This window comes from Siniperca chuatsi, linkage group LG2 (genome assembly GCF_020085105.1).
Source record: "Siniperca chuatsi isolate FFG_IHB_CAS linkage group LG2, ASM2008510v1, whole genome shotgun sequence".
Taxonomy (NCBI): Eukaryota; Metazoa; Chordata; class Actinopteri; order Centrarchiformes; family Sinipercidae; genus Siniperca; species Siniperca chuatsi.
Window position 1 is genome coordinate 980,670 of NC_058043.1, and position 18,814 is coordinate 999,483.

General features: G+C 41.6%; 1 protein-coding gene across 7 annotated transcripts in view; it reads right to left on the reverse strand.

The window, feature by feature from the left end:
• Positions 1–18,814, reverse strand: part of LOC122886169 (metabotropic glutamate receptor 7) — a 278,435-nt gene that overhangs the window by 108,101 nt on the left and 151,520 nt on the right. For all 7 annotated transcript variants that reach the window (XM_044218171.1, XM_044218166.1, XM_044218168.1 and 4 more), the window contains 2 exons: positions 2,404–2,539; positions 1,562–1,716 (listed from right to left, as the gene is read on the reverse strand). In XM_044218171.1, coding sequence (XP_044074106.1) covers positions 1,562–1,716; positions 2,404–2,539 — 291 coding nt within the window. The remainder of the gene's footprint in view (positions 1–1,561; positions 1,717–2,403; positions 2,540–18,814) is intronic.

An 18,814-nucleotide genomic window follows, 5' to 3' on the forward strand; every position in this document is an offset into this window, starting at 1 on the left:
TGTGTTTTTGAAAGTGCACCGCATGTCTGTGAAACGTGTGTTTGAGGAGAAGAAAAGGGCAGAATTTGACGTTACAACAAAACATTGGCAGTAGGATCACAGAGGCTTTCACATGTGTGCAGGAGGATTTTTATTCCAGAAATGAAAATCAGATATGTCTGCTTCCTGTTAAAGTCCTCACTGTCGTAGTTGTGTACCAAGAAAAAAAGAACAAAGGATTCACATTTTATTTGAAGTCAAAATCTTCATTTTAACAGAACTGGCACGACTAACGCAGTTTTATATCCTTGTCAACATCTTTGTTTGATACGACAGCCGTGCTCCAAGTTGTCTGTAGTTACAGTGCTGCGATACCAATGCATCTTAATCTAAAAGCTGTCATTAGCATGAATAAGGCAGTCAGTACCCTTCTGTTTTTCGAAACACAGCGTAACCACAAGTTATGTTTCCTCTGCTTTACGGTCTCAGGGCTGTCTCACACAAGATCTCTCGTCACTATTCTTTGACACCTTAAAGGAAAGGGAAATACACTTATTCGCTTTCTTTCCGAGTGTTAGATGAGAAAATTGATATCACTCATGTCTGTACAGTAAGTATAAAGCTGGAGCTAAAAGGTGGTTTGCTTAGCTTAGCATAAAGACTGGAAACAGGAGGTAACAGCTGGCCTGGCTCTGTCAAATACTCCGGCACATAATCTCTGATTAAATAGGAGGGACAACATGTTGTGGCTAGCTATTTCCCCCTGTTTCCAGTCTTAATGCTAAGCTATGCTAACTAGCTGTTGGCTGTAGCTTCATATTTACTGTACAGACATGAGAGTGGCATCAATTGTTTTGGCTTGTTTCTGGAGGGTTATGAAAAGACCGTAAATATGTTTCTGACTTGATGTTTAGATTAGGCATTTACAGATGACCATTTCTACAATGTGCACAACACCTGGCTCTACATAAGATACAATTCACGAATCTAACAAAGCAGCACAATGGCCAGAGCTATTCAGTATTTAGCTCCATTGACTTACATTATATACAGTAAATCCCAAATAAAGATAAGTTCACTTCTCTGCCGCCCACTCTGGCAGTCTCTCTCAGTACAAACGCATTCTCCAAAGCCACATACTGTCTGACTCCGACTGTTCAACCAGGTCAGATGACGCACACTGACGTCTGAGGATGGAGGACACACAAGGACAGGAGGGACAAGCTTTTTCTTTATCCTTGTTCATGGAGTGAAAGTTAAATAACATCCCTGTAGGACTGACTGCAGATACAGTAGTGCTGATGGTGCCTCTCTGGCAGGATGATGATGATGATGATGATTATATATAATCATCATCATCATCACAGGAAACCAACAAATGGGAAAGAGTGAATGTTTTCACTGATGACTGAGTTGTTCAGTAGTTTTTCTGCTAAATCAGGAAAGAGGAAAACGTATAAACTGTCAGCTCCAGAGTCATGGAAGTATGCAAGCAACCACACCTTTCTGTCGGTTGCTTCTTCACACAACATATTCACTTTAAATCAAATGACATAAAGCAAAGATTTGTAAATGAACCTACCGTTGATGGTGGCTCTCTTTGGCAGGATAGTGACGGCTCCTACAGCAGCGTCCTCCAGCTGGTGGATGGGGCTGTTCTTGGCCCCCCAGCTGTCTGAGCCGATCCACAGGAAATGACCCACCTGGTCCACTCGCTTACTGGCATTCAGGATACCCCTGGATTCAAACATACATCATCACTGAGTCACGTGCACTGTGCATATCTGTGTATATCTGATATTTTCATCAACAGACAATAAAAATCATTGGGTTAAAAATTTACCCAGTTTGGGCCAATATAGCGCCGACAGTACTGGGTTAACTCCACCCAGTGCCAGGGGTTATTTTGCCCCAGTGTCAGACACAAGCAGCTCAAGTTTCCCCTTAAAACTGTCACAACTCTGTTGTTAGTCGCTCAAAACAATGTGAAAGTGACTTTCAAAACTGCAAAGGACACATATATTATTAACAATCAATAACAAATAGTGATATGCCAGTTTTAAAAGCACTAGAGTAGATTAAAACAACCCACCAGCAATACAAAAAATAACACTAACACTGGCTCTTGGGTGCTTTTCTATCTATGGGTAAAGTTAAACCAGTATTGTGTTGGTGCTATATTGACCTAAACATTTTGACCCACTGATGTTTAGTATGCAGCGTTAATGACAACGGCAGCGCCGCAAAAAACAATCCCAAACAAAAAAACAAGGTTGTATTCTAATGTGTTGGCAAACGTACCTCGTCCTTTGTTATTAAAATAACATTGCAGAGGCAAGCCGTTGGGTACCAGCCTCCATTCAGTTAACCTGCATATCTTTCATTCTAACTGACCTAAACCTCCAGCTCAAGTGTGTTATTTACCTGATATCCTCATCAGAGGCGAACAGGACGACTGCCCTGGCGTACCGCGTGTCCAGCAGCAGACGGATGATTTTATCAAAGTCGGAGGGTTTGTGGTCATGAGGGATCTTCAGTGACTGAGCTATACAGATTCCACCTGAGGAGGCAGAAACAAAGGGCGGCATTAGTAGACAGTAAGTTACAGACCACCTTTCTTCCTGAACTTGTGTATTTCCTGCTGAAATAGGATTGTGGGTTGGACATAAGGTGAAAACGTGTTATTTATTGATGTTATTGTTAACAAGTTTAACCTTTAAGAAACGTCCTTAAAAAGGTTCTTCCAAGAGTTCGTCCCAAAGGTTGAAAGTAGCACTAAAAGTTACTGCAATTGAAGAACTTAAAAGAAGGGAAATGCAGCAGACTTTAATGGAGCACACCAGAAGAAAGAGCTCTGCTCTTCCCTCTCTGCTGCCTGACATTTCATGAAACCACCGACATTTCTGCACACAGTCGTCTTAAAAGTGAGGGAAAAGGCTGCGAGAGCTTCAGGCTGAGTTTCAATAAATGTCACTCAACTGCACAAAAAAGTGTGCAGTTTAAAAAAACAAAAAAAACAACTTTCTTTGCTCAACAGGCCCCATTTGCCACTCTGGACACACAATCATTTTCTTCTACTGATCCACAATTGATGACTGATAACAGAGAATCTTAACTTTTGATCAGAATGATGAATTCATTGTTTCTGACATCACCTGCATGATGAATACTGCACTGCAGACGAATCCGGGTTGTAGGTGGAAGTAAACAAGCCCCCATCACAGCTCTGATGTATGTAAAGGATTTCATTTTTTAGGCACTTTGTCATCAAAATAAAGGTTATAATCTACAAAACTTTTCAGCAAAATTCAGCCCAGAGTGCAAAGTTTGGACAGCGAGACGTCTTTTCTGTTCTGTGCTGTTATCAGCTGCTCCAACAACAAACTGAGGGGAACAAATCAATTACACTTTTATAAATATCCATTAAATGAATCATGTTTGAATCGCATTATGAGCGCCATGCTGACAAAGGACCAACCAGAGACGCTAAAGACTGAGACATTCCACTTTTACAGCATCACGTGTTTCAGATTTGTATTAAAGGATTCATTTCATCTGATGACAATGACAGACATCAAGGTCAAGTTTGATGACTTAGAATTACAGGCTAGTAAGTTACAGGCTGGTTTAATTCCTCCAGCACTTTTACATTCATAATTTCATGGCGATCCATCCAATAGTTGTCGAGGTATTAACTGAAAACCACAAATGTGAACCTCACGTGGCGCTAGAGGAAAAGTCAGAGGATCGCCAAAGTCAGTAGGATTCATCCTCTGGGGAACACGAATGTCCGTCCCCCAAATGTTGTTGAGAAATTTCAGTCTGGACCAAAGTGGTGGACAGACAGCCATCCATGGAGCCACGCTGCTAACATGGCTGAAAACTTTTTGATTTGCCATTTGAAAATGGCACTTTTGGGGCTGTCGTCTACACTGGTCATACACATTAAATCTGTTAGTGCAGTCATGCAAATCCAAATTCTGACCCACTCACTCACTGTTTGCAACACCCACTTCCACCAATGACATTTGGCTCACGCAAGATCTTGAAAAGTAGCGTGAGGACTTTTCACAAAGAGTTTGGCCTTTAAGAGCGGCTGCTGTCATTGAGGCGAGACAAGGGCAATGCCAGCCAGTCAGAGGTTTTCAGTCCTCCCAGAATCACAAATTAGATCAGATATCGTGCCACTTACAAAGGGCACGTCAGGCCGGGGCAGCGCCGGCTTTGGTACAGCAGTCCCCACACTGAACCTTGCAGTCTGTAGAGACTGAGGATAAATGAGGGCTATTTGCATAGCAAATTGGTTTGCATACATTCTCAATTAACTTATTCTCAAGCTCAAGCTATCACATTCAATGTTAGAGAATCTGCACCTAAATGGAAAAAAACCTCTTCAACCCCATAAACTCTTTGACGTTTCTATCGGTACGAGCTCCTGTTGTGCAGATAAACGTTGTTTATAAAGGGTTGTACTGCAGTATCTTCATTCAAGTGCTGGAACAAGTAGATACAGAATGTACGGTGGTGCCAAACTGTGTGAAAAATGTTTTATCTAGATTTAAACAGAAGACATTTAAGCAGAGTATTAGAGTTCAAGTTGTTCGGAGATATCGAGCATGACAGGAAATCTTCTTCACTCAGGGTAAACCTTTTCCTGCCCGTCCATTCTTTGCCTGGTTCCATTTCCTGTTTTGTCTCTTGGCTTCCGGCTGCTACAGTAAACACAACTGAAAAGTCTCGGGCCTGATTGCTTCAGTTGGGAACACATTTATCACCACATCCACCACAGATAGCAGATTAGAAAGACCGTCTCTGGAGCCGCGTTACCTACAGAGTTAACTAGCTTCCAGCTAACTCAACCAGCTTCCTGTGGACACTCCTCCCGACAGCATCACTCCTTTCAGCAAAAGCCCTAAAACGAAAGTGAGCTGCCGTAGAAAGTATGACGTGAGGAGGAAGTCAGGCGACACAAAGTCCACAGAGGGAGGCGGTCGGGGTGGATGGATGGGTAACGAAACATCCGACTAACACGAGAGAACACTGTTCACTTCCTGTATTTTGTCATTTCATTTGAAGGACTTGTACTGTGTGTAGCAGCAGCTCGTTGTGTTTCTACGGTGAAACATTTCAAGAGCGCTGATGTTTAACTTCTCAGTGTGATGATGCAGGTTATTAAGTTATTAACATGATTCACATTCTGCACAAACGTGCTGATTTTTACTCTGTTGGTCTGGAAGCTGATTCATCAACATGAATGAAAACACATCTTTTGCATCAACGTGAAAACGTCCACTCATATCATATTGTTACAAACAAACACACTCGGACCAGTCACCATGACGATTCTAACAGTAGGATGAGCAGCTGATCCCAGAGCTGTGCCGAGGGACTGATCTAATAATCAGCGGACGTTTGTCAGACTGACTGATTGATTTCTCTCAGATCATAAACCTGATCACAAGCAGCAGATGTCAAACTACACAACACGTTCACACTTCCTGTGTGGACAGGAAGTTAAAAGACAAACCAGCAGAGCACTTCCTTGTTGCTGAAACACATAAGGTCAATAAGAGTCCTTGGTTTCTCAGCACGGCAGATTTCCACACGACAAATCAAACTCTCAGAAACTCAACACCGAGTTCTTTCCAGGAGAGAAATGTTTGTCTCACTAACCTCTTCACCTCCGCTCCACCATCCCAGCGTCTGTCTTCTATCGATAATGAACATGTGCCAGTAGATGCAATGAACCACCAACGGGGAACTGGATTCCAGTGTTCAGAGGTTAATACAATCTTCACAGGGAGTCACCGATTATATCACACTCACTCAGCTCAGCAATGTGAAACAAACAACACACCTGAGTCAGTCTTCGTCTTCTTTTAGCTCAGTTTTTCTGTCTCTTCTTTCCTCCCAGCTTTCGTTAGCTCTCTCTCCTTTTCTGTTTTCTCTCTCTCTTTCTGCTCTTTACTTCTTTAAAGTAAAATCTGCCTCTTCTTCTTTCTGTCCCTTTTCTTGTTTCTTTTATAAATTCTTTCATCTCAGTTCTTCCTTTCCTTCTATTATTCAGTTCATTCTTAAAAACAATAATAAAAATGGTAGTTCCTTCTTTCATAGTTAGTTCTTTATTTCTCTGCATTACAGTTATATTTGTATAGAGTAAAATTGTAGAAACGTCCTTTGATGGCGAGACAGGCTGAGCTGACGAATGTAAAGCTTCTCTCATCTTCTGGAGAACAAAAAGGGGAAAGAAAATTGGGGTGAAGGTTTAATAAAAACTGGAATCGTAATCTGGTGCATTACAGGAAGTACAGGATATAATTTACTGTCCTGTCAGTCTTCAAGATGGTCTTCATCTGACAGGCTATCGATACAGGGAGGAGCACGACATAAATACATTGATCGTGTTCTTGTTCGTTGCTCTGTCTGTATTGACTCGAGTGTTGTAACTGTCACTACTGCAGGCAGCAGGAACATAACGGGCTCGTGACTGCACCGTTCCAGTCTGAGTGAGAGAAAAGGTGAACGAGCTCATCATCTCGAAGACTTTCAGTTCTCTCAGAGGAAGAAGACTCTTCACGTCCTGTTCCTGCGGTGCAGCAGCTACAACAGCCGAGTGGACTTTGAAATCGTATCGTATCTATATGCTGGATATCATCGTCCATCGCCGATGGCTGACGAGATTTAAAAGCCCCCCCTCCCTTTTGGCGAGCAAAATCTTGTTACTGAAAGTGCAATAAAAGCTTTGAGAGTACAAAGCTAAAAAGAGTAGTTTATCACTTTGACTAGTATTATGACTAGACTAGTATTTCAAATATTTTTTTGAATCATATGATCTGCTTGATGAGGTAACTGAAGCGTAGTGTTAACCGTTCCTGCTGCAGCTGTCAGACCGTCGGGAAGCACAGGGAAGACTTCCTCCAGGGCTGAAGTTGATGCTAACCTCGGGCTGACCACCTTCACGTTCACCAGCAGCTGGGAGGGAAGACACGGGACTGTCATGGACAAACTGTAACACACACACTCACTACGCACTGCCCTGTTCCCTAAAGGAGCCGCGCTACTCTTGTAGCAAATAGGGAGGAAAAGTAAAGAGTCTGTGGGTGAGGATGGGCTGTGAATGGGCTCAAATGCAAAGATGTCTGTTTCACTTTGGACATCGTCAGATGCCAATTTGGTAGACATCGCCCAACCCTACTATATACTCTACATGATTTTACAGATGGCTTTTTCTCGCAGACATAAATACACCGACACTAGATGATAACGCAGACTCAAACTGATGATTCTGTACAATTACTGAGAATATCCTGCTGATTGCTGATGCAATGAACAAAGGCACTTAATGCAATCAAATATAGATTTCCGTTTGCCTATTTTGGGGTTATGTTTTTCTTATTATCTGTTTTTAGTATCGTTTTATCTCCTTTCTGATTTTGTCTTGTTTTGTCTGCAACTTATTATGCTGCCGTCCTGGCCAGGTCTCGCTTCCAACCTCAATGGGACCTAAATAAAGGTTAAATAAGAAAAATCGATCCTTCAGTTATCCTGCTTGTACCTAAATCCACAAAACCACACTTTTGTATTGCTTCATTTAAATTTAGAATCATTAACTTTGACATTATTGATGGTCTGTGTTTGTTACCTCTCTCTATATTGTCTTCACACACACGAGGGACTGACATGAATGAGTTACTGGCTTACATGCTGGTATCTTTTAATATTAAGTTGCTGCTTCACAATAAAAGAGTTCAACTGGACAAATGCGGGCTGGCTTTTATTGTGAAGCAGTCACAGCACCGTGTACCCCCTCACTGAGTCTAATGAATGTCATTTACATTTCTGTAAAAGGGTAAGTTGGAGTTCAATGTTGTGCCAAAGATAAATGGCTGCTGACAGACAAATTACTATGATGTGGTGATGAAACGTGAACCTTCTTGTCTGAATCTGATGAACTCAAACAATTAACTCACAATAACTTGACAATAATTGAGTCCTCTGATGAAAAGAAACATGCTTCGCTAGCAGCTCTGTGAGGCTGCACTTAAGCACAGTGCTGCTTTGAGCTAAATGCTAACATCAGCATGCTAACATGCTCACAATGACAATGCTAACATGCTGATGTTTAGCAGATATAATGTTTACCATGGTCACCATCTTAATTTAGCGCTAGTTAGCATGCTAACATTGCTAATTAGCAGTAAACACAAAGTGGTGGCCCGACAGACTGACTGACATCCTTGGAGCTGCTAGCCTTTGTTAGTGGGAAGTCATCAATGTGACTGCTAAATACAATATCTGACAATTTATCATCATCCACTGTCAACAACGACGTGTGTTTGTTGGGGACATTACTGTAAAAGATGTCCGTCACTCTTTTTTCTCATCTGATTAGATACCGAGCCTCATTTCTCTGCTGCAGAGCTGAACATAGTTTATCTGTTAATGCAGGAAGGAGACAAATTTACAACCCTTGTGTAGCAGTGAAGTGAGAGACAGACATTAAGTTGATAGACAACCCTCCTTAATTAGGTTCTTCAGTGGCTGTTGATGTATTACCTTATCGTGGTGCTTTAGGAGCATTCAGAGTGTTCTGTGGAAATAAATGTTTGTGACACCGGATACTTCTCATCATTACCAGCTGATATATGTGCTCTCCTGCCACATAGGGAGGGAAGCTGCAGCCATTTTAACAGAGTCAGTCTGAGGCAAAGTAAACAAATGTTATGCTTATTTAAAATTAAGTGCAATGAGACAACACCAATCATGAGTATGTAGTTTGTGGTTTTAAGCTGAAGACACAAGGGGGTAATGGGTGTCCAGCTGTAGATACTTACTTGCTTGTAATGGGGTATTTTGACATTGTTGTATTGTATTGTATTGTATACTTTATTTAAAACCTGCAATGATTTCTTTGTCCGCTTGTTTTCAGCAGAAACTAGTGAACACAACATTGACATATCACCTTTTAAGTAGAACTGGTTAGCAAACAGCTGCTTATTTCCACCTCCAGCAGCTACAGAGCGACACGACGCTTCATCAGGAGGCGTGTCAGAGTCACATGACGCTTCATCAGGAGGCGTGTCAGAGTCACATGACGCTTCAACAGGAGGCGTGTCAGAGTCACATGACGCTTCATCAGGAGGCGTGTCTGAGTCACATGACGCTTCATCAGGAGGCGTGTCAGAGTCACATGACGCTTCATCAGGAGGCGTGTCAGAGTCACATGACGCTTCATCAGGAGGCGTGTCTGTGTCTCCTGATGGACGTCAGTCCGGTCTTCTCTCTGTCAGCTCTGTTTGGTCTCCAGCAGCTGCTGAGGGAAACATCTGGCTCTTTAGCTGCTAGATGCTCCGCTATGTTCAGCAGCTGCTCTCTGACTGCGTCTGTCTGCTGGCTGCTGCCGAGCAGGTAGCGTTCAGCGGCTTTTACAGCTTCTTCTTCTCTGGAAGCGACGCTCTGAGAGCTGAGAGCGAACCGGAGCAGCAGCAGACGAACAGCGAACTGAAAGTCTCCGTGAAGCTCCGTGAAGCCGAGCGGAGCTGCAGGTTCGGCTGATGGTTCAGCAGCAGAGACGCCTGACACGCTGCATCATTGTTTTCACTTTGTATTTTCACACATTGGTATTATAAAAATATACATAATAGCTGCTGAAAAGTACTTCTCCCACCTCAAGTATTGACTTATTTAGACTCTTAAATTGTCGGATAGAAGAAGGATTTCTGAGGTTTAAGAGTGAAAACTGCAGATCGGGTCTTTTATAAACAGATCAGATTACATGTCAAAATGCAGGCATTCAGTTTTCAGTGATAACACTGACATATGCGCTTCCAAATCATTCATTTGGCTTCATGAAGGCCAAGGACAAAGCAGAGATGATATTCGTTCCATCTGTTAAAAACTCCATGCAAGCCTTCATAATATATCGCCGTGACTCCTCATCTCAAATTCAATTGAAAAACTGAAGTGTGCTAGATCAAATGGGGAAAGGGTATTTGGTGTGGGCCCCACATTTTATTCAACCAATGAATAAAACATTTTGTATTGGGTATGCAGTGGTCAAAACCATGGTAATCCTCCCAGATCTCATATTATACTGTATCTGTATAAATTTACATCTCTCTGCATCAGGACTAAATTACCTTCACGCCTTCAGACAATATGAAAGTGTTTCATGGTAGATTACATTTAAAAATGAAGGTGTTCTATACGTGTCGATTTTGTCTCTGTGTAATCATATAAAAATGTTTCATGACGGTAAGTTAAGAGATTCCAGTTCGTCAGGGTGAAGGGTCATCTGCACTTCAGCTTTGCTGGTTAAGTATTAATAACTGTAAATGAATGAATGAATAAATACCTTTAGATTCAAAAACTAAAAGAGCACTCCACTGATCCTATAACACTGTCTGACTCGCGATGGACAGTTTAAAGAAACGGATCCAAATGGCTGCAGCAGAACCAGATATCGTCTCTTTTACTCCCCACATTCCTCTTCCTCATCAAAACCTGCCGCCTACATTACCCACAATGCAACTCTTCCTAACAGATTTTGTTCTTTTTCAAACTTGTAGTCTTCAGCCCCAACTGACATCAGACTTCACACAGATCCCTCTGCCCAGGCTTTGAGATCCATGCCACTGAGACTTCTGTTGCCACTCAAATACAACGAAGGGGAAGGAAATTAGTTTGGGGTTTTCAGAAAAACTAAACAGCAACGAGCCCTTTACTGAGGGGCGCCCTGGGGGTCAAAGGGTTTGAAGCGCCGACCATGAACTGATAAATGAGCTCATTAAAATGGCCACTTAAATACTTAAAAGACAGGAAGAGTAAGTGACTGTCTTCTGTACGGTCAAACCTGCAGTAACTGATGTTCCTGTCAACTTGCTTTCAGCAGAAACAAGATGTGAACACAACATTAACATATCGTCACCTTTTAAGTTGACATGTTGAACTTGTTAGCAAACTGTTGCTCATTTCCACATCCAGCCCCCCGAACATGAATGCTTGGTTTATCTCTGTGTCTGACTTTGCTTCCTGCCTCTAACAAGGCCTGTGAGCCAATAGTATAACGGCGTTGCTGTCACGTGGTATAGCTGCCAGTTAGTGAGGAGAAAACAGACACTGACGTTAGCACATATTAGCGATCTTAGCTTAATCGTCCGAACATCAATAACCCATAAAATTATAGTTCTGCATATTTAAACAAAATAAACAACGACAGTCATAGTCCTTAAAACCTAAACTAACGTGTTGTCACCGGTTAGATTGTCAAACTGAGAAGTGCGTCATCTAGTGGCTGGACTTTTTTCAAAAGCTTTTTGCAGCAGGATAAAATCATATGCTACTTCACCTTTGTTTCTGAACATAGACAGGATGTCACTTCAGCAAATAACCAAAGCTGTTTTTATGGAGACGAATGTCAAGAACAGCTGACCACTGGAGCTGTTTTTCTGTTGAAGACAGAAAGACAAAACAAAAAGCCTCTTTGTGCCACTAATATTTAAATTAGATGTGAATCATTGGGACCAAACCTCCATATCAAGTGATGATTAAGCTCAGAGTGAAAGACAGAGGCAGACGGACATGACGGTCCCAAAAAGTGGAAAAGTAGAGCACGCCGTCAACATTGTTTCTACAATTTACATTAAAATGACATTACAATAGATCGATAGATATTTACCCTTGTATAGTTTCTACTTCTCTTATTATTTTATATACTTCTAATTATTTATTTATTTTTTACTTTGGCCTCTGGTGATCAATAAAGGCTTTTCTCGTCTGAAGGAGCCCGATGTAAGAACAGTGTGTTGAGACGTTTCTGCTCTGTGTGGGGAAGTTATTCACGGACGCCGCCGGACCACGTAGGAATACTTTCTGCTTCGGAGCATCGCAGCTGGAATCGTTCCACATGCTGGCTGAAGTCAGGAAAGCAAACAGGAGGGTTTCAATACTGGAATCTCAAATTACATCAGAGAACAGCGCACTTAAAAAAGCAAACTTTGGTATCTTTGGTTGATTAGTCTTGTGAGACCAATTGGGATTGACCGCAGTTGGTGTTGAAGGAGGCTATTTACTTTACTTTACTTAAGCTACAGATAAAAATGAGCATAAAAGTCTTGGTGAATATTATTCTCCCGTCTTAGCAACTGATGCTTGACTAAAAGGAACAGATTGCTTTTCTGAGTGTATGTCAGAAGGATGGAGCGTCTTTACATGTCTCTGTGGGACAATGGCCTCATGCCAGATTTCTCTCAGTGTCAACCTATAACGAAGAACAACAACTGGGCAAATAATAAAGTAAATCCTCTCGTGTGGTCCTCGAAGTGCTCCCATCATGCCTCGGTGCTGCATTACTTCCACAAGATGTTCAGATCGGTGCCTTTTTGAAGTGGAATAAGAACAACAGCACAAATACACTCACCATGTACTATAATTATTTAGAAAAACATTGGTTATTATTAATATAACTATAATAATATATTTTAATGTAATATAACTGATAACGTGTAGCATAATGAAATCTGAGGATGAAAAGATTATTTATGTTCAAATTTTCTGCTAAAAACTTTAAAACATCAAGTTTCAAAGCCACAGTTCGACTGCTAATCAATTATTCCAAAAAAAAAGTGCTGAAAGCCGGACACAAACTGCTGGATGTGGAAATAAACAACCGTTTGCCAACAAGTTCAGCTGAAAAGGTGATGATATGTTGATGTTGTGTTTCTGTTTCTGCAGTGCAGTTTAAAAGCTGGAGGCTGTGTATTCAGTGGGAGGAAGCCCAGATGAGCATACAGTTGGTCTGAAGAGAAAAGACAAAGACGGTCCCTGACTTCAGCTCCTCCGTTTCCGTCTGCCGTCACCAAGATGTTCCATATCACCTGTGGAACACCAGCAAACTCTACCCTGCAGTAAGCAACACATCTGATGGAAACTGATTACTTCATAACTTCGGATGACGTTGGTATCTGTTCAGAGCAAATGATCCGTTTATATCTGAATGATGCATTTGCATTTGTTTACGCCCTGACTGTACGTACTGCTCCTGGCCTACAGCCCGCTGCCCACCGCCTGCAGCCTGCAGCCCACAGCCCGCAGCCCGCAGCCCGCTGCCCGCTGCCCCTGCCCACAGCCTGCAGCCTGCCCCTGCCCACAGCCCGCAGCCCGCTGCCCCTGCCCACAGCCTGCTGCCCGCTGCCCCCTGCCCACAGCCCGCAGCCCGCTGCCCACAGCCCGCAGCCTGCTGCCCGCAGCGACACTGAGCACTGGGAAGATTGACTTGTCCAGGTAGATTACTTTCACCATGTCTGCAGGAGAGCTAACACTGTCTAGCTCACAAGTGGGCAAAGTACAAGACAGCACTGTCAAAGAGACACACACACACACAGAGCTATTGATCAACCTGTAATCTCTTCTCTCAAGCATGAATCCATCAGAGTGATCAGTGGTATGCAGTGGTGTCATGTCCATTCACAATGAGTATATCTAAAGAAGCATGTCCCCCCCCCATCACATATTGGATTTCTACCGTCCATCCATCAACCGGTGCTGTACGAGGGGGTGCACTGCAGATCCTAAGTCAGCCAAACAGCCCCGTCAGTCTGCTGGCAGATACTGCAGTTTCACTCCCGACAGTCTGCCAATACTGAGGCGCACAGAAACGTAAGCAGATGTTTCACGCACGCCAGACCCGACTTCCCCTTCGCACTCGGCCGTGGCTGCTGGGCACCAAAGGTAACGAACTGTTAGAAAGCTGCGATGAGGCTAAAAGCTCACGTACTCTCTTTTCAACAGTAATAAAAATAACTTTATTTCTATATCCCCTTTCAAAAACAGTAAATACAATTCAAAAACCTAAAAGACCAAATGAGATCAAATAAGTGACAATAGTGACAAAGACACATTTAGGAGCCACTACAAGGGCCGTGCCCGAGGCTCTCAGGCAGCTAGAAGCAGGAGCCCGACCACGAAAAGCTTCAAAACCAGCAGTAAATATAAGGCACCCAGAGAACAGAAAGAAATCCACAGATTAATTCCAGTTTTTCCACTTTTCCCCATCGATGTCAACTCAACACTTCCTTTCAAGTTTCACATGAAAAGCCTAGCAGTGATGTGAAGGCTGGAAGACTTGCAACGTTGAAATCTGCAGAAACCAGATTGAACTAAACGCGCTGAAAGTCTCACACAGTCCTGTAAAGTTTCCAGCTCGTGTCATGAATCGACCTTCTCAGATGTGCAAGTCTTTCACTAAATGGCAGCTGACTACTACTCTCGCTACTGTACTCTGTGGTCCAGAGGATTCCCGGCCAGACAGCGCTCATAAAGACCAACGACTTACTGCCTCTGCAGCTCACGACTAACGACACTGACGCTCAGAGCCAACCTGAGAATTTATCTGTATTACCCATGACTAAATATTGATCCAGGTGATCATTCTTCACTTAAAGTATATGTCCACATCTGCGTGTGTGTGTGTGTGTGTGTGTAGTAGGGCCATGCAGGGGAGTAAATTATGGCCTCATTCCACTCAAACCACTGAGTGCTGGAGTTATGGTGGCGAGTGTCAAAACTTGCAAGGTCGAAGTGTGAGGCACTGCCAGGGTGTTGTCAAGGCTGAACGGCCAGAACGACTGCTGGAAGTGAACACAGTGTCGGGATCCAAAGCAGCTTATCACAACCTCATAAGTCTCCCGCTGTACGCTACGACGCGGGGGCCAAAAGGGCTACAGGGACGGCATTCAACCCTTTAATGATGGAGCTGTCCATCTCCATTAAAGTGAAATGAATATATGTATTTTTAATTTAACATCTCTCAAGAGCAATATGTCACACCTGAGAAATAAAACATTTTACACATAAACATGAAAAACAAAACAACTACTGGTCATATAAAAACTAAAATAAAGTCCCATAATATGCAGTGAAATCTGTGTCGAACTACATCAAACCTGCTCATCTGCGTTTTGGTGCGTAACAGTGTTTTCCATCACTGACTTGTTCTCCAGACTTTGGTCAGAAGTGTCACATCAGAGTGAAGAGTTTAGATATTACCGGTTTTATCAGAATCACTGTGGATTTAATTTATGTAAATTCATTGAAAAATCATATTGATGTAATACTTTCAACAAATACACAATGGAATAATTTTTTAAGATTTATCAAAGATTAAGATTTAAAATTCAGGTTTAGTAAAACATTCCTAGCAGTACTTATTTTACCATTAATGGACATCTCAAACGATTGTAGTCATTTTTTAAACCATGTCCTACCAAAATCATCAGGCTGTTTTGCGATTTCTTTACATAATGCTGTTCAGTAAGTCTTCTGAAACCAAACATGATGATTTAAACCTCCATCACAAACAAGCCACCTGAAACTGTCTGCTACTGAAAACACACTTCAGCCGAGTGCCAGAGATACTCAGTCAAGTTGAGTTAAGTACAAGTAATATCACGACTCAAAATGTGCTCTGCCAAACTGTAGAGAAGACCAACACTGAAGCATTAAGAAAAATACATTTTAATGAGCTTTGGTGGCTTTTTGTCACTTTTGTAAAATGCTTCCATTTCTGAAATGACTGTCCGCTGCATTTTGAATTTCCTTGTATTGGAAAAGTACTTTATCATTACTTTATTTCAAAGCTGAAATAAAGTAATGACCCGAGATGCGTCACACCCTTTCAAATAAAAATGTCACAACTGCGTGTTTGTTGTTGTTGTTGTTGTACATTTTCTGAATAAAAACAAGGGATTTTTGAAGCAGAGTTATGGACAGGGTTCACAGACTTCAAAAACACAGGTAGGACGGCGCGAGGCCATTTAAGCCTTTATGGTGGAGGTCGAGGAGGGAACTCTAAATGCCAACGTGGACTCAGTGCTTTGCAGACAGAGAGAAAGCTCACTGCTCTGGTCCCGAGGGAGCCCGTTCAAAGGAATGATCCTCTGACCTCCACTCCTACTTTTTTATCTTCTTCTCTAAAAGGAAGTGAGACTTTTTTTAGTGCGGTGGAGAGAAAAAACCCCGAGAGAAGACAAAGCAGAGAAAGTGAATGTGTCACTCTGCGTTTCTGTCACTCTCTCCCTATCTCTTTGTCTGCTGTACCATGGAGATTGTGCCTCAGCCCAACAACACACACACACACACACACACACACACACACTACAATGGGTACAGACAGATACTAATCTATGACACCGCCTTTCAGTTTGAGTCGGAAAGCACTTTAACTTTCCATCTGATGTGCTTTCTGTGTTCCACAGAATGTACCTGGTAAAGTTTTCTGCTGGAAAACATTAAAAACTGTTGTAAAATACATGAGCAATATCAGTCTGACAAAAGAAAAGAGCTCTTACTTTGGGGCGAAACGGTATAAAGCATGAGAGTCTTACGTAAAAGAAATCAATCAATCAATCAAACTTTATGTGTACACAGGTTAGTGCAGGTCAAAGTGCTTCACATGTGACTGGCAACATGATAATAAGCCGGCAGTGTTACCGTGAGAGAGTGAATTAAAATAGATTAAAAGACAGAACAAAGATAAAAATGATGACAATGAGAAAAGGATTAAAAGCTATAATATTATAGTAATAATAATAATAATTGGATAAAACATTTAAAAACACAGCAAAATAAGAACAAATAAAATCAATAATAAATACAATAAAACAATCTAATAATTAAATAAAATAATCAGAATAAAATAAAGTAAATAATGTCTACAAAGCAGTCTTAATCAAAAGCCTGGCTCGATATAAAAGCTGCATTAGTTTCTCTGTCGCTCAGACATGGTCGCTTTTTCGTGATATTTTTAAGGTGATAAAAGGCCGATTTGGTGACAAACTGCGATCAGTTTCTCTCTCTGAGCTTTCGGACCTACGACTAAAGCTTCAGGTTTATATATATATATATATATATATATTAAAGAAAGACATAAAATCGATCTTTGGGAACCCCACGGGATATTTTGGAGGTTTTGGAGATGTTATTATCATTAGCAACAAAAAACTACAATTTTACAAATACATGTTGTTGATGTGTGACTGCACCGTAAACAGATTCATCAGCTGCTTTAATGTTGGATTTCTGACAAAGTAGCTGCTAAACCAGTGTTTGATGTAGTATTAAACTGCACCTGCTGTTACCGCGGTAACCACAGGTGTCGCCAAATCAAGCAGGTATGAAATCTTACGATTTACAACTTTAAAGGCCCTGAAAACCTTCTTAATTTGAGCGATGGGACCAGACTATAACACAAAACAGACTTCTGCATTTCTGTTTTTGACTTCAGTGACATCACATACTCCCATGCACCAATCAGAGTTGAGCAAGATTTGAGTCAAAATGCGATGACAGTTGTGGGCTGTTTGCTTATGTTGCCAGCGCTGTCAATCCAATGTGATCAAAGCTCCCCCGCACAGTCCCGATGAAGCAGATCAGCTGAGTTTGTGTACATGAAAAAAACTCTTAATAAACAATAATGTCTTACAGTAATGACTTTTTGCTTCTTCAGACACAGAAACACTTCAGATTGGAAACCAAGTTTTCAGGAGCTTTAAGTTTTGACAAAGTAACCCAGTTCAGGATTAGCACAGATTGACTGTAGTTGGGAAAAGGATTTTTAGATTAGTTTATTATTACACTAAAAAGCAGAAATGGGTCATGTTTAAATCGTATTTGAGGAAGTTGATTGGATTAAACCAAGACAGAATGTGGTCCAGAACATTGTCCCTGAAACCATGTAATTTATAAAGTCTGAAGTGTTCCCTTTAAAAATGTAGAAATATGTAGAAACATCATGCATATTTTACAGTGTTTGATCAAATAAGTTATAAATGGTTTACTTTGAGAGTGGATGAATCAGAAAGAGCGGGAGAGACGCTTTCATCATCAGAGCCATTTTACACTCAGGCCATCAGCAGAATATCAAAGCGCTGCATTTGTATTCACACTGAGAGCGAATACATAACAGGCTGAGTGCGCTTGTTAGTGATACGCAGGCGATAGCAGTGGTCAACTCCAGGTCAAATGTATTTGCATACTGCACTTCACAGCATTTGGTGACAATTTACAAAATGTCAAAACACTGAGCTCTAAAAGAAAGCGTGACAGTTTATAGTGTACGATGCACTGCCATACAACGTCTCAGCTGTGAACACAGATGTGTTTCAGCTGTTAATGTAACATAAAGGTTTCATTTCACACAAATATTAGAGACACTGTTTTCATCGGTTACACAGATACACAGGAGGACCAGAAACATCCATTATGCCTCTTTGATTTCTTCTAATCGAAGTGAATCCCGTAGTGGAAGCTATGCAGATAAACAGACGCAGAAGTGTTGGAGGAGGGCTTTTAGGCTTTGTAACATCTGAAATCTGGATTGTGCAAAACCTGCTTTAAGTCATAATCAGAGAAATGTCTTTAATATTTTGTACACTTGTGTTTCCCAGGCAAACAATATATGTGGCCAGCCAACCCAAACACACACACCCCCCAAAAAAGTCTTTTTTCTTTCTTTTCAAAAGAAAAACCTGAACACAATCGTGAGCGCTGCTGTCAAAAGACAAAGTAAAATTTAAGAACCTGTTCTTAGTTACTATTGATTTACACTGAATTCTATATGCAGTTCATACAGTGTTTAATTTGTGAACGACCTCACAACCACCACATGAGATCAAGACTCAGAGTCTACAGCCATGCTAGCAGCTCTGTGAGGCTGTACTTAGCATTTAGCTCACTGTGCCTCCAACAGCATGCTAACATACTCACAGCGACAATGCTAACACGCTGGTATTTAGCAGGTATAATGTTCACCATCTTAGCTTAGCATGTTAGCATGCTA